Raw genomic sequence first — 14,723 nt, forward strand, 5'->3', positions numbered from 1 at the left:
TAACAAGGTCCAACAATTGATTTAATATTGCTGTTTGTAATCAAGGTATGTGAAAGTGACTTAAATCTAGCCACACCTGCGTTGTCCCCATGTCTCCTTCGTTTTGTCTTTTATCCTACCTCAAAATAGACGGTAAGGGGTCTTAGTTTAAATTGGTGGCCCGCCGTCCTCAAAGGGGAAACCCAGCTTCCAAAGCTGACAACCCGCGCGAGGTGGTAACACCAGGTACAAAAGGCTGAGGCGGGGCGGGGTGGTTCTTGCTTTGATTCTGCCGCCCGCACCAGCTCGCGCAGAGATTGGAGCTCCCGCGAGCGCGGAGCGCACATCACTTCCGGCCCGGCCAGGCCGGCCCGCCGGCGCTATGATGTCCAGCGCGGAGCCGCTGGGGCGGCGGCGGCCCGGGGTGGGGGTCGGAGTGGTGGTGACCAGCTGCGAGCATCCTCGTTGCGTCCTCCTGGGGAAGAGGAAAGGGTCCTTTGGAGCCGGCAGTTTTCAGCTTCCAGGGGGTCATCTGGAGTTCGGGTAAGCAACTCCCATTTCGACCCCGGAAAGCGGAACGCGCGCAAGAAGGACACGTTCGGGCCGTGCATGCGCCGTGCGTGTTCACGTACGCTCGTCCGCGCTGACGCTGCGTCGTTTCTCTTTCGTTTCCGGGTTCCCTTCCGTGCCCGGCAGGTTCCCGCCGAGAAGGGATCCTGGTTTGAATAAGGACGTCTGTCCTCGCTTGACCGCAGCTTCAGTAAAAGGGCGTCTTAGTGTGCACAAGCGAGGGGACAGAGGGCGTGTCTAAGCTCGAGCAGTCGGGTGTCGTCACGACATTTGCACGGTTCCCCTGCGATCTGACGTGCACGGCTACACTTAATACCTACTGCTCGAGTTGCACGCTGAGCCAATGGGCTAGTGAGACCGCGCCTCACTCTCTTCGTCTTAAAAATGGGGACGTTGGGCGAAATATTCTTTGAAGGCTCTTTTTTGCGATTGTAAACTATGTCAGACCGACAGAGGGGGTTGGGCGATTCAGAGTTCTACACGAAAGTGAAGCAAGTATGGGTTGCAAGAAGTGGATCCTGAAGTAATAAGATTGAAATGAAGAATAGATCAACAGCGTCTGAAGCCTCCAGATCCAGGACGTTTTGCCTTTTTTTATTGTATTTTCAAAATCCAGCATACATAAAACGGAGAAAAGAGTGAATCCTTAGGAACCTCCACAGAGCGTCTTGTTATTCCATCTAACTGCTCCTCCATTGCCCACCCAAAATACAGACCCTCACACCTGCTTTTCCGGGCTGTGTTAAGACATTCCGTTATATTATCCCTAAATAAAGAAAGGGTGTGAGGAGCCTCCTTGGTGTCTCTCCATTTGCCAACAGCTTACAACCCTTCTAATAGATGAAGGCCTTACTTTAATAAATAAAGATGAAACCTAAAGTATTAGAAACCCTGAATAGTTCAGTATATGTCTGTGTATCTCAGACTAAAAAGAAACCACACAATACCATTTTCCTACCCAACAAAATAACTTTTATATTTGGTACTGGGGAGTGAACCCGGGGGTGCTTTACCACTGACCTACATCCCTAGCCCTTTTTATTTATATACATTTTTTTTTTTTTTTAAATTTTGACTCAGGATCTCTGTAAGTTGCTTAGGACCTCATTAAATTGTTGAGACTGGCCTGGAACTTGGAATCCTCCTGCCTCACCCTTGTGAATTGCTGGGATTACAGATGTGGTCTACTACATCTGGCTCAAAATAATTACTTTTTAAAAATATTTTTTAGTTATTGATGGACCTTTATTTTATTTATTTATATGTGGTGCTGAGAATCGAACCCAGTGCCTCACACATGCTAGGCAAGTGCTCTAGCACTGAGCCACAACCCCAGCCCCTCAAAATAATTATTTAGTATTTTCTGATAGTCTATGTATGGTACTCCTCAATTTTCTTTCTTTTTTTTTTTTTTTTTTTTTTTTGGGGGGGGGGGTGGTGCTGGGGATCGAACCCGGGGCCTTGTGCTTGCAAGGCAAGCACTCTACTGACTGAACTATCTCCCCAGCCCCTCAGTTTTCTTTAAAATGTCTTTTCACTGTTGTGTACCAATCAAGATCAAAGGAAGTGCATATATTGCATTGTTCCTCACTCTAAAAGTAATTGTTGATCCCCTGTTGCTCATGCCATTTATTTGTTGAAGAATGTGGGGTGTTTTTCCTGAAGAATTTATGTCATTATGTCCATGTTGTAACCCACCATATTTCTTATAAAATGGTAGTTAGAAGTATAGTTCTGGTGCTTAATCAGAATTTGGCCTTTATAAAATACGAAATTCATATGTTCTTTTAACTTACATAGTTTTTAAAATGTTCTTCAGAATTTAAAGCATCATGTTTATCATTTCAGATAATTAAGATAAACCATCAATTAAGTTTCTTAGATTATGAACAAAATTGCCCACATAACCACACATTTGTACTTTGTTGATTGTCCGTGTGCATTAGCCAAACTTAGATCACAAACTAAACACAGGCTAAAAGAATAATTACTAGAGCACTTGCTAGAGATAACTATCTTAACACAAGAACGTGTAGGAGTCTTGATCCAGTTACCAAGTGATCATAACTGACCTTGATTGAGGTTTTTCTAAGTGCTTAGATAGCATGCTAAGCCCTTCTCAGGTACCCTTTCATTTGATGTTTATATAACTGTATCAAATGGGCTAAATTTGATGGGGGAACAAACAGAAAATGGGTTTCTTTTCTCCTTCCATTGTCTTCAAACATGAGTTATCTTTTCCTTTCTCTGTTCTGGTGACATTTCCTTTAAATTTTATTATTTATTTCACAAAAACAAATCATATTTTGGTTATTATGGAAGGGTTATGGAAAATCATATTCCTAAATGACAGCCCCCCAAGAAAAAAGAGGGACAGTGTGGCTCCAGATGAGGGAGGGGAAATTGGCCAAACGTTAAACCTCTCTTAGTGGCACCTTTTCCTAATAACAGTGGGCCCTAAACTCAGACCTTCCCCCATTGCAAATTAGCCCTAAATGGAGGCATAGCAAATATGGACACTCTGGGAAACAATAGATCCTAGAGTAAGAACAATGAGTTTCAACCTTTTACAACCATCCTCCTAAGTTAAAATTTTAACCTGTACAACTAGCCCCTGGCGGTCAAAAGTGCGTGTACTGGGCTTCCAATGATTACATCATTGTACCCTATAAAACCAGAGTCCGCAAAGGAATTAAGGTTTCTCTGAATCCATTGAGGTCTGCCTCCATCCTTTTGCGCTTATAATTATGATTCACTTCCAAGCATTTAAAAGTCCAGTTTAAACCTTCAGTCTCACTTCTCATGCTTAATCTCTCCCTGTAGTGTGGAGATAAAAGCCACTGTTTTGCTCTTTGTCCAACTCTTCCTCTCTTCACTGCTGTTTCTGACTTTCCTTCTCCAGTGTGTGGAGGAGGAAGAAGTAATGAACTTTTTATGTGACTAGGACAGCTGTAATCTGTCCATTGGTGCCCTCTCTGTTGGTATCCTCTATCCAGGTGTGTGCTTTCTTTCTTGGTACGTGTTTGTCAGTTGTTCAGAAATTCCGTGAGGATTTCTGTCCTTGACCTGGGCAACTTTTTGTGACCCTAGTGCCCCATCTCTAGCTCTTGCTTCTAGTACATCACCCTGCATTTTTTTTCCTATTGGGGTTTCCTATTAGAATACCCAGCAGTCTTTTGTGACATCTGCTTTGCCCAAAGGAAATATGCAATAGAAATGATGCTATTTCACTGCTGCCCACTTTCCTTGCTCAGCTTTCATGAACTGACTGCTCTAGTTAGTCTCTCACCTTCCAAATTCCTAAGGCCGGAATAAGTGTCAACCTGTATTCACATGTATCCTGAAACTGTAAGGAACACATTTCAGTTTTCTACAAGAGTCCTTGCCCTCCTATCACCCCTGTTCTGATACACTGGGGTAGGGCTGAGTTTCTACAGCTCATTATATGTCTTTGGCAGGGGAGTGACACATCAGTATCTCTTTATTGGGAGTCATACCCTATCCCAACTGATTCTGGAGAGTCTCTCTAAACTGGTTGGGAACAGTCAGCCACTCTTTGGGAACAAGGGAAATATTCATAGTAGGCTGAAAATTCACAACTTTACTTCCTCCCAAATACCTCCTGCCTTTTTTATGCAACCTGTGTAGGATTAGGGTCAGAAGACTTCCTTAGCAAACCTTTGAGCTCAGATGACATCTGCTTGTTCTTCTGCTATACTCATGAGAATCTAGAGGTGCTAGTTGCCTATTGTCTTTAATTTTGAGGCTTAAACTGAAATTCTGTGAGTGTAGGAAGAGCCATAATATACTCCCATACAATTATAACAACCCCATGAGAAGGTAATATTCCTCTTTTTGCTTATCCAAAGTAGCAAGTAATGGACTTTCATATCCAGCCTACGTCTAGTTGACTACAAAGCCTGTGCTCTTAACTAATATACTAAACTTCCCCTGGTTGCATAGGTTTGCTTCCAGGCCTATGAATTAGTGCCAAATTGACTAAATGTTAATTTTTTTTTTTTTTTAATATGAAGTCCTTTTGGTATTTAGGTTACTATAGGATGTGCAGAATGTTGAAGGCAGGGTTGTTGATATACCATTTTAAAGAGTAGGCTAATTGCGGTTGTTTTTGCTTTGTGCTAGAGATTTCTAACCAAGAATTTCATGGCAAAGATATTTACATAAATAGAATTTAATAACAATAGTACATTTTTGTTTTCCAGTGAGACCTGGGAAGAATGTGCGCAAAGAGAAACCTGGGAAGAAGCAGCTCTTCACCTGAAAAATGTCCGCTTTGCCTCGGTGGTGAATTCTTTCACTGAGAAAGAGAATTACCATTACGTCACCATATTAATGAAAGGAGAAGTAGATTTGACTCATGATTCGGAACCAAAGAATGTAGAACCTGAAAAAAATGAAAGTAAGATAATTATATATTATAATGCATATTTCTTTGTGGAGGGCATATTGTTGGCAGGAATATTACACTCTCTTGCCATATGAAGAGGATTATGTTCTCTTCATATCTGTGTTCCCCCAAAATTCATATGCTGAAATTTGTTACCCAGGGCGATGCTAACAGGAGGTGGGGCCTCCTGAATAGGATTAATGCCTTTATAAAAAGACTCCAGATAGACCCCTCACCCCTTCCTCCATATAAGAATTCAGAGAGCAGATGGTTGTCTATGAGCCAGGAAATGGGTCCTTGCCAGACACCAAATCTGCCAAGGTCTTGATATTGGACTTCCAGCCAATATAAATATCTGTTTTCTGTAGCCACCTAATCTAAGGTATTCTGTTATAGCAGCCCCAAAAGACTGGACAATATAGATACGCAGATATGCTAAAATCCTGAGGAACATAAGAAACCAGATGGTGTGGGTTTGTGTCTTGGTTATTTTACTCTGTGCTGTGACCTTGGGCAAGTTATTTAATGTCTGGACTTCTTTTCTCATTTGTGGTAATAGTAACAACTTTAGATGGGGTATTATAAGGATTAAGTGAGTTAATATATATGCAAACCTAGTAAACATAGTAAGTGCTCAGTAAGTATTCATTTTTTTTGTTGTTGTTAATGTTTAATTTTTTCTCAGGTTGTAATTTTAAGAAAAATATTATTTTTGTGTGTGTAATTTCCTCAGTTTTCTCATCTACATAGGAGAAGTAATACCTTCCTTTTGCAGAGAATGATCACACTGACAAAAGAGTTGTCTGTTACCTTCTATGTTGAATTGAATGTTCTGAAAGCTTCAATGACAAAAGCATTGTTCTAAAGGCTTCACATGTGTCATCTCTCCAGAAAAAACTAAGAAAGCCAGGCACAGTGACTAATGCCTATAATCCCAGATACTAGGGAGACTAAGACAGGTGGATCACAAGTTCAAGGCCAGCCTGGGCAATTTATCAAGACCATGTCTCCAAAAGTAAAAAAGGTCTGGGGATAAAGCTGAGTGATAAAGCACCTCTGTGTTCAATCCCTAGTACTATTAAAAAAAAAAAAAAAAAGACAAGAAACTAAAAAAAAAAATCAAAAATTTTAAATATATGTATTTAAAAAATATGTGTATATGTGCACATACACACACACACCCCAAGTAGTCTTATGTACTGGACCTCCCCTGTAAACATCTAGTGTCTTCAAAATGAAAATGTGCTAGAGAAGGGGAAAGGGAAGCAGCCATGTACAGAAGATATGTGTGCAAATGAGGTGCAAGAGACCGGGAAGGGCCAGGCTCACTCTTTATAACAACACACCACAGAGAACCTATGAGAAAAGCTTTAATCCCTCTTAAAGACCTAATCACCTCCCACTAGGCCCCACCTTTCATTTCCAACATCCCTACCCTGGGGAACCAAGCCTCCAGGACAGGAACCTTTGTGGGATCCACTCAAGTCATACCAAACGGTAACAGTGGGTAGTGATGCAGTCTCTTTCCATTGTTCCTCGGGTCCTGGATTTGGAGAGCCTGCTTCAGTTTACCATTTACTTCATCTTTCCAAGAGCTGTACGTTCATATTAGGAAAATCATTCAAACTTTTTTTTTTTCTAGGAAATGGGGGATAAAATTATCACAGCACATGTACATTCTCTCACCCCCCACTCAAGTACTAAAGATCGAGCTCAAGGGTGCTCTACCACTGAACTATGTCCCCAGAACTTTTTATTTTATTATGAGACACAGTCACACTAAGTTGCAGAGGCTGGAATTTCAGGTTGCACCACCCGCTACAGACAGCTGTTTTGAGACTCAGTTAATTCAGTATCTTGCAGCACGTTATTGGGCATCTTGATTTCTCTCCATCTCCTTATCTCTCCTCCTCTTTTTTTTTTTTTTTTTTTTTTTTTGATTTTTATTGTAAACAAATGGGATACATCTCGTCTCTCTCTGTTTGTACATGAAGTAGAGGCATACAATTTGCGTAATCATACATTTACCTAGGGTAATATTCTCTCCTCCTCTTGATCTCTCTCTCTTGCGGTTAGTGTGTGATCACAGTTGCTAATCAGCTCTTTCTGTATTTGTTCCAATTTCATGGCTTCTTTGTTCTGTGCATTATTGTACTAAATACATACCTGTATTTCATAGGCAGAGAAACACTTAGTAGAAGAAAAAGCACTCATACAAAGGTAAAAACATATAATTCTAAAAATTCCTGTTTAGAACATGGAGTGTATGTCGTAATATAATAATATTTATATATTCACCTGTCTTGAGTATCTGTGCTTTTATGTTATTTATTTCTAAATCATTAAAGAAAACACCAATCTCTAGAATCTTTTTCTATGATTTCGTGCATTTTCCAACTAACAAACACTGTTAAATTTTCCCTTTTTCAGTGGATTTTTTAAAAATAAGCTCCCTCTGTATTTGTCTTTCTATATAAAATATTCCAAGGCACAGTATTTTTTTTTTCCTGTGCGCAACCTCTGTTAGTTTTTTTTTTTTTTTTTTTTTAAATAGGTGAAGGATAACTTAGGAATTTTCTAATTTACCTTATTTTATAGGGAAAGAAACTGATATATTTTAATGTACCTATATAAGTTTTTTTTGCATTTTGAAACAAATATTTAAATATGTGTTCAGATATTAAATATTTAGGTAAATATTTAAATATTGAATTATACTAAATCTGGGTTTTATCATGATGTGGTATGTGTAAACTTGACTTCCTATTCAAATAACACAATGTTTTACATGATCACCAGTCTCTTCTTTTAAGATCTTCATTTTAAGTGCAAATCGTATTTGTATAGTTAAGCTAATGTAAAGCATCACTTTGGATTTATTAATAGATCCCTCCTAAATTCAGTTCATTTTTTTCTAAATATAAATTAGCTTACTAGCAGGGCACCATGGCACATTCCTGTAATCCCAGTCGCTTGGGAGGCTGAAGCAGGAGGATCAAAAGTTCGAAGCCAACCTAAGCAATTTAGAAGGCCCTCAGCAACTTAGTGAGACTCTGTCTCTAAATATAAAATAAAAAGGGCTGAGGATGTGGCTTAGTGGTTAAGCAACCCTGGGCTCCATCCCAGTACCCAAAAGAAAAAAAAAAAAAATAGCTTACCAGAATAAGTACTCCTTATTCTCTGTCAGCTAAATACATTGATTTGGTTTCTTTCTTTTCTAGGTTGGGAATGGGTTCCTTGGGAAGAATTTCCTCCAGTAGACCAGCTCTTCTGGGCACTCCGATGTTTAAAAGAGCAAGGCTATGATCCATTTAAAGAAGATCTGAACCATCTGGTAGGATATAAGGGAAATAATCTCTAGGTGCCAAGAAGACGCCTTGATTTTATTTTTTAAAAGACAAAAATAAGGTCTAGTTAGGGAATGTAAAATATCTACATTTCAGAACAACTCCATTTTATCTAAAAAAAAAAAGTTCCATATGTTGCCAATTTATTTGCATTCTCTTAAATACTTACCGCCCTTGAGAAAATCTTTCTGAATAGGTCATTGAAATGTATTTCAGACACAGAATATAGGATAAATAGGAATATTGTGGTTAATCTTTCCATATTTATCTGTGATATTTACTGTGTGGTTTGTCATTACAATTTGCATGGAGTAGTTACAGCGGAACTTGCCTTACAAATATTTCAGTTCAAGTTCAGGTGTAATACCTACCACCCTTGAGAAAAATCTTTCTGAATAGATCATTGAAATGTATTTCAGACACAGAATGGAGGATAAATAGGGATATTGTGGTTAATCTTTCCATATTTATCTGTGATATTTACCGTGTGGTTTGTCATTACAATTTGCATGGGGTAGTTACAGTGGAACTTGCCTTACAAGTGTTTCAGTTCAAATTCAGGTATAATTCCAATTCCAATATCTGTTGCAGATTTCATCATGTTTGTTGATTTTCCTTTTGCATTCAAAAAATTTTTGGTAATATATTGTGACAATTATATTATAACTAGAGAACAGGATAGGCCAATAAGGCGTATTCTCAGGTTTCTGATTGAGAACCTAAACTAAGAGAAGTGAGACCACGCATCTAAGATCTGTATCCTGCCATTAACAGGCAGGTCACTCTGAGTTTCTCACCTTCTCTGCCTGAGATCCAGTAGGCTTATGTGTAAAATGAGAGTACTTTAAGGCAGTGGCTCTCAAAGTGCGGTCTAGGTGGGTCCTCAAGAGGACCTTTCAGGGTATTCAAGGCCAAAGCTATGGTTAAAATACTAAGATATCATTTAACTTTTTCACTTTCATTCTTTCACGAGCCTATGGTGGAATTTTGCAGAGGCTGCTTGAGGTGTGACGTTGTAACAGACTGAATGCTAATGCAGATATGAGAATCCTGCTTTTTAATATGAAGTCACATATTAACGGTATTTGCAGAAATGTGTGACACTTCTCACTTACAAATTTTTTGTTTTAGAAAAAGTTATTTTTCAAAAACATTATGTTAATGTATGTTAGATTTTTCTTTGAAAATGATTAATAAAAATTCAAACATTTTTTGTTTTTGTTCTTAATATAATAAGTATCTCTAGATGGGGTAGGTGCAATGGAAGTGTTTCAGTTCAATAGAGAGCCTACAAAACAAAAAAAAATCATACAAAAACAAAATCTCTTTGTAATTGTTAAAAGTATAAATGGATCCAAAACCCAAAAAATTTGAGAACTTCCGGATTAGACCATAAGATTATATCCTTTATGAGCCCACTTATGTGAAATCCTGTATTTCTCTTTAAGTTTACATTTGAATTTTGCACTTTCAAAAGACTCTGGTATTTTTGTAATACTTGCTACAAAGGAATTTCTAGTCTATGAATATCATTTTTAAGTTCTTTTTCAATTGTTTTTTTAAAATTTTATGTGTATATAATTTAACATTTGTAAATCTCATTTTCTGTGAGTTGTATCTTTATACATTTTTTGATGCCAGAATATTTGAGGAGTTCAAGTTTGATAAATGTGTATTCCTTGATACACTGAATTTTGTGCAGTGAAGAGGTTCCTTTTTTTTCCTGTTTGGGTATATTTGTTGGTATATTCTTTGTCTATTTTGGTTTATGAATGCGAACTCCTAGAGGGGATTCTCAGATAGTAAATTGTAGTGATTAAGAAGGTTTCAGGCACTTGGTGTCCATCCAAACTTGGTGTGCATAAGACCTCACATGAAGATTCCTATTCAGCTGCTAAGGAGCAGGTTCTTGAGTTTGTCTTCTAACAACCACCCAGGTGATCTGACATTCAAGGCTTGTGGCTACACTTTGAGAAATACTACTTTTGAGACAGTAGCCATTGTACTTTGCACAAGTCTAACTTTCATAATATGGGGTGTGCTTAGCTAAATAGGCAACTACAGCTTACCAAGCACATGAAACTGTTGACACTTTGTAGCAAAATCACATTGTAATAACTTTGACGAAATACTAACAATACTAATTATACTTCATTAAAAAGAAACCATGTTAGAGTGTACTCTATACACATAAAACTTACCAGATCAGAAAAAGATTAAGTGGGGGAAATTTGGAAAAAGTTCATTCTTAAAGCACTTAATAGCAAATGTCTGAGAATATTTTCATATTAACCTGCAGCAACAACTGTGTTTTCGATGATAGCGAAATGATTAACGTTGATTGTTGACTTTGCGAACTATTGTAGTTGACACACTTTTTCCCCTTTCAGAATGATTTCTTTTTTCAGACTTACTACACACAATAGAATCAAAGACAGGGTTAGGAATACTCATTTTGAGAAAAGTATAGTGTTCGTGAGTCTTGGACTTTACGTTTAAATACTCCAAGATCAAATGGTGAACATTTTAGTCTGGGGAAAAGCAGCACACCCAAAGCATGACGTTTCTTGCTTTTGTTTTAAAGTTTATGAGAACTTTGGGTTATACTTCATGAGAGACCCTTGTGTTCAACTATAAAAATTCTTATAATGATATATAACATTAATCGTAGTTTTTTTTTTTTTAACATTCATGTATCTATTTATTTGTTTTTGAATACTTTGCTGGTCTCTTCCACAACCCTTGGAAGGTATGTTTTTACCTTCTTTTGAAAAACAAAGTTGTTGTAATAATTGTTGAATTTGAAACTTGGTTCCTTATATTTTCCTTTTCTTCTTTATTATATTATCTGGATTCATTTTATTTATTTGTATGCTTATGATCTATTTCTCCCTGTGTTTCATAAGTTCCAGGAAGGCAGACTTCCTCTGTCTTATTCAGTGCCATACCCTCAGCATGTAATGAAGTGCCCAGAACATAGAGGTGCTCAAATTTACAATGAATGAACAAATGATTGAATGACGCCTCTAAAGGCACTAAGCTACATCAGGTATGGCAAATACTCTTTCTCATTCAGCCTAGGAAGCCTTTTCAATACAGCTGTCAGCAGCAGTCATTGAGACCTATTCCATATGCCTGATCTGCACATCCTCAAAGGTCTCTAATGCTAATATATGATTCCACGAAACAGAAGGTATTATGGTTTGGATCTGAAATGTCTCCCAAGAGCTCATGTGCTGAAGCATGGTCCCCTGTGCAGCAAGGTTCAGAGGTGGGCTTTTAGGCAATGATTGGATCATGAGGGTGCGGGTCTCATCAGTGGACTACTGGGAGGTGGGACTTGATTGAAGGAAATAGACCCCTGGCAGTATGCCCTGGAAGTGTACCCTGGAAGGGTTTATCTTCACCCCAGACCCTTCTTTTCTCTCATTGCTTCCTGGCTCCCATGAGCTGAGCAGCTTCCCTCCCAAATGCCTTCGGCCATGTTTCTGCCTTCATGCAGCTGTCCACAGACCAAATCCTCTGAAATTGTGAGCCAAAATAAACTTTTCTAAGTTGTTCTTGTCAAGTATTTTGGTCAGAATTAAAGGGAAATTCAAGCAAAAGATTGAGGAAATGTATGCCTTATTTAAGGAGTAAAAGAACCTACCTTGTAACCATGAATTTCTTTAAATGACCATGAGATAAGTTGTTTATACAAGGGAAGTCAACATGCAAATGTACATATAACAAACTGAATGTAAAATTTAAAAAGCATGTCCAGGTGCAGTGGCACATACCTATAATACCAGCAGTTCAGGAGGATGACGCAAAAGGAACACAAGTTTTAAGCCAGCTAAGCAACTTAGCAAGACCCTGTCTCAAAATAAAAAATGAAAAGGTCTCAGTTATATCTTACCCCGGGTTCAAACCCCAGTTCCAAAAATAAATGAAAAATAAAAAAACAAATATCTTCCTAGGTAAACATTCTTTAAACATTCAGTAATTTATATAGGCTCTTAGCTGGTGTTATGCACAGCAGTGTGTCCCACCACAGTTCTTTGTTGAGGACCCAACTCCCAATATTTGAGAATGCGATTATATTTGGAGGTAAGGCAGTAAAAGAGGCGATTAAGTTTAAATGAGGCCATTCGTATGGGCCATTCTGACTCTTGTCTTCATCAAAAGTAAATCTGAACACCTATAAGAGATGCCAGGGGACACACATGTAGAAAAAAGACCCACATGAAGATGCAGTGAGAAGGCAGCCTCCTGCAAGCCAAGGAGACAGCCCCAAAAGAAAGCAACCCTGTCGACATCTTGATCTTAGACTTCTGGCCTCCAGAATTGTGAGACAACAAATTTCTATTACATAAAGCACCCAATCTGTCATATTTGTTATTGCAGCCTTAGCAAACTAAGACAAGTGGCCTGAATCTCATAGCTATGTTCAAAGTATTGTGATAGAATCAAAAAACATTCCTTCCATGGCTGCAATCCTGAATTGGAGTTTTGGCAACATCAAAGGTTTCAGAAGAGATCAAACTTTTCCATTCTCCAGCATTTTAAAACAGTGTTTGAGGGGAACTTTTGATGTGGAGGTTTTTTAACATAAATATTTAAACATACTAGAAATAGAAAATAATACAATGAACTCCCACATTCCTGTACCCCATTCAGCAAGTACCCAGATTTGCCATATTTACTCCATGTGTCACCTTTCCATCCCCTCCATTTTTTTCCTTTTTTAATTGGTCAATATTTTATTGACTGTGTAATGACATGGTGAAATTTATATATAGCAGGCTGGGGAGATAGCTCAGCTGGTAGAGTGCTTGCCTCGCAATCACAAGGCCCTGGGTTCGATCCCCAGTATCGCAAAAAAAAAGAAAAAAAAGAAATTTATATACATTGGTATGCCAGTAAAGCTAATTTATGTTGATTATACAAAGGTAAGCAAATTGAACTATGAGATAAAATATTTATACTCTCAGAATTTCAAACCTGAATATTTGTTTTATGGCATATATTACTAAATTTACCAATCTTGATTATTTATTTATTTATTTATTTTATTTTTGTAGTGCTGCAGATCAAACCCAGGACCTTGAACATGCTTGGCAAACACTCTTCCACCAAGCCACACCTCCAGCCCTGGTAAAGTTTTATTCCTGGAAAATTGCAGAAGTTGTTAGAATATTTTTCTAAGTTGTTTCTCGATGTTGACATAACTTTCAAATTGATATTATACTTTTTATTGAGATGTAATTCATACATCATAAAATTCACCCTTTTAAAGTGTAAACTTGGGGGCTGGGGTTGTGGCCCAGTGGTGGAGCGCTTGCCTAGCATGTGTGAGGCACTGGGTTCAATTCTCAGCACTGCATATAAATAAATGAATAAAATAAAGGTCCATTAGCAACTGAAATATATAAAAATAATTTTAAAGAAATCAAGTGTAAACTTCAGTGATTTTTAGTTGATTCAGTTTTTCAAGCATCACCATCCAATTTCAGAACATTTTTACTTCCATCAAAAAGAAACCTTAACTAGGTGTGGTGGCACATCCCTGTAATCCCAGCAACTCAGGAGGATTACAAGTTCAAGGTCAACCTCAGCAACTTGGGCCCTAAGCAACTTAGTGAATATTAAAAAAATTAAAGAGGTCTGGGACTGTGGCTCAATGGTTAAGTGCCCCTAGGTACAATCCCTGGTACCAAAAAAATAAAAAAGAAAAAATCCTACATGTAGTAAAGGGACTGGGGGTGAGCGGGAGGAGGAAAAGAAAAGGGAAATGCTGGGGAATGATACAGAACAAATAAATTGTATTATCTACACATATATGAATGTACAACAATAAATTCCACTATTACGTATAATAATACGTATAATAAAAATCTGAAAGAATAAAAAAAAGGAACCCTGTAACCATTGGTAGTCACTCCCCATCTGTCTTTCCAACATTTCTTTAAAGCCACACGTTCGTTCTGGCTCTAAAGATTTGCCTACTCCAGAACTTTCATAAAAATGGAATCATACAACACATGCTTTTGTGTTGCTCCTTTCACTTACTATTTTATTGGTTCTTTGTAGTTTTACATGACAGAATCCATTTTTGATACAATTTTACAAGCATGGAATATATCTTACTCTAATTAGGAGCCCATTCTTGCTAATGCATATGGTGGCAGGATTCCCTGTGGTGTATTCATTATATGTACATAGCAAACCCTTTTCCTATCTCCCCTTCCCTTCATTCCCCTTTGTCTAATCTATTAAATTTCTATTCTTTCCCCCACCTGCCTTTATTGTGGGTTAGCTTCCATATCAACAAAAACACTGCACATTTGGCCTTTGGGGACTGGCTTCTCTCACTTAGCATGGTAGTCTCCATCCATGTACTGGCAAATTTCATAGTCATTCTTCTTAATGGCTGAGCA

General features: G+C 38.1%; 1 protein-coding gene across 4 annotated transcripts in view; it reads left to right on the top strand.

Moving 5' to 3' along the window:
- The first annotated feature begins 203 nt into the window (after nucleotides 1-203).
- NUDT15 (nudix hydrolase 15) overlaps nucleotides 204-14,723 on the top strand; it is a 72,394-nt gene continuing 57,874 nt past the window's right edge. For 2 of the 4 annotated variants that reach the window (XM_079137688.1, XM_079137687.1), the window contains exons 1-3: nucleotides 204-522; nucleotides 4,773-4,969; nucleotides 8,179-8,291. In XM_079137688.1, the coding sequence (XP_078993814.1) occupies nucleotides 362-522; nucleotides 4,773-4,969; nucleotides 8,179-8,291 (471 nt within the window). In that variant the 5' untranslated portion in view covers nucleotides 204-361. Of the gene's footprint in view, nucleotides 523-4,772; nucleotides 4,970-8,178; nucleotides 8,292-11,210; nucleotides 13,079-13,367; nucleotides 14,237-14,723 lie in introns of those variants that run through there. The other 2 variants (XM_079137689.1, XM_079137686.1) reach the window with 2 other exon arrangements.

Source organism: Sciurus vulgaris, assembly GCF_902686455.1.
Source record: "Sciurus vulgaris genome assembly, chromosome: 4".
Classification (NCBI taxonomy): Eukaryota; Metazoa; Chordata; class Mammalia; order Rodentia; family Sciuridae; genus Sciurus; species Sciurus vulgaris.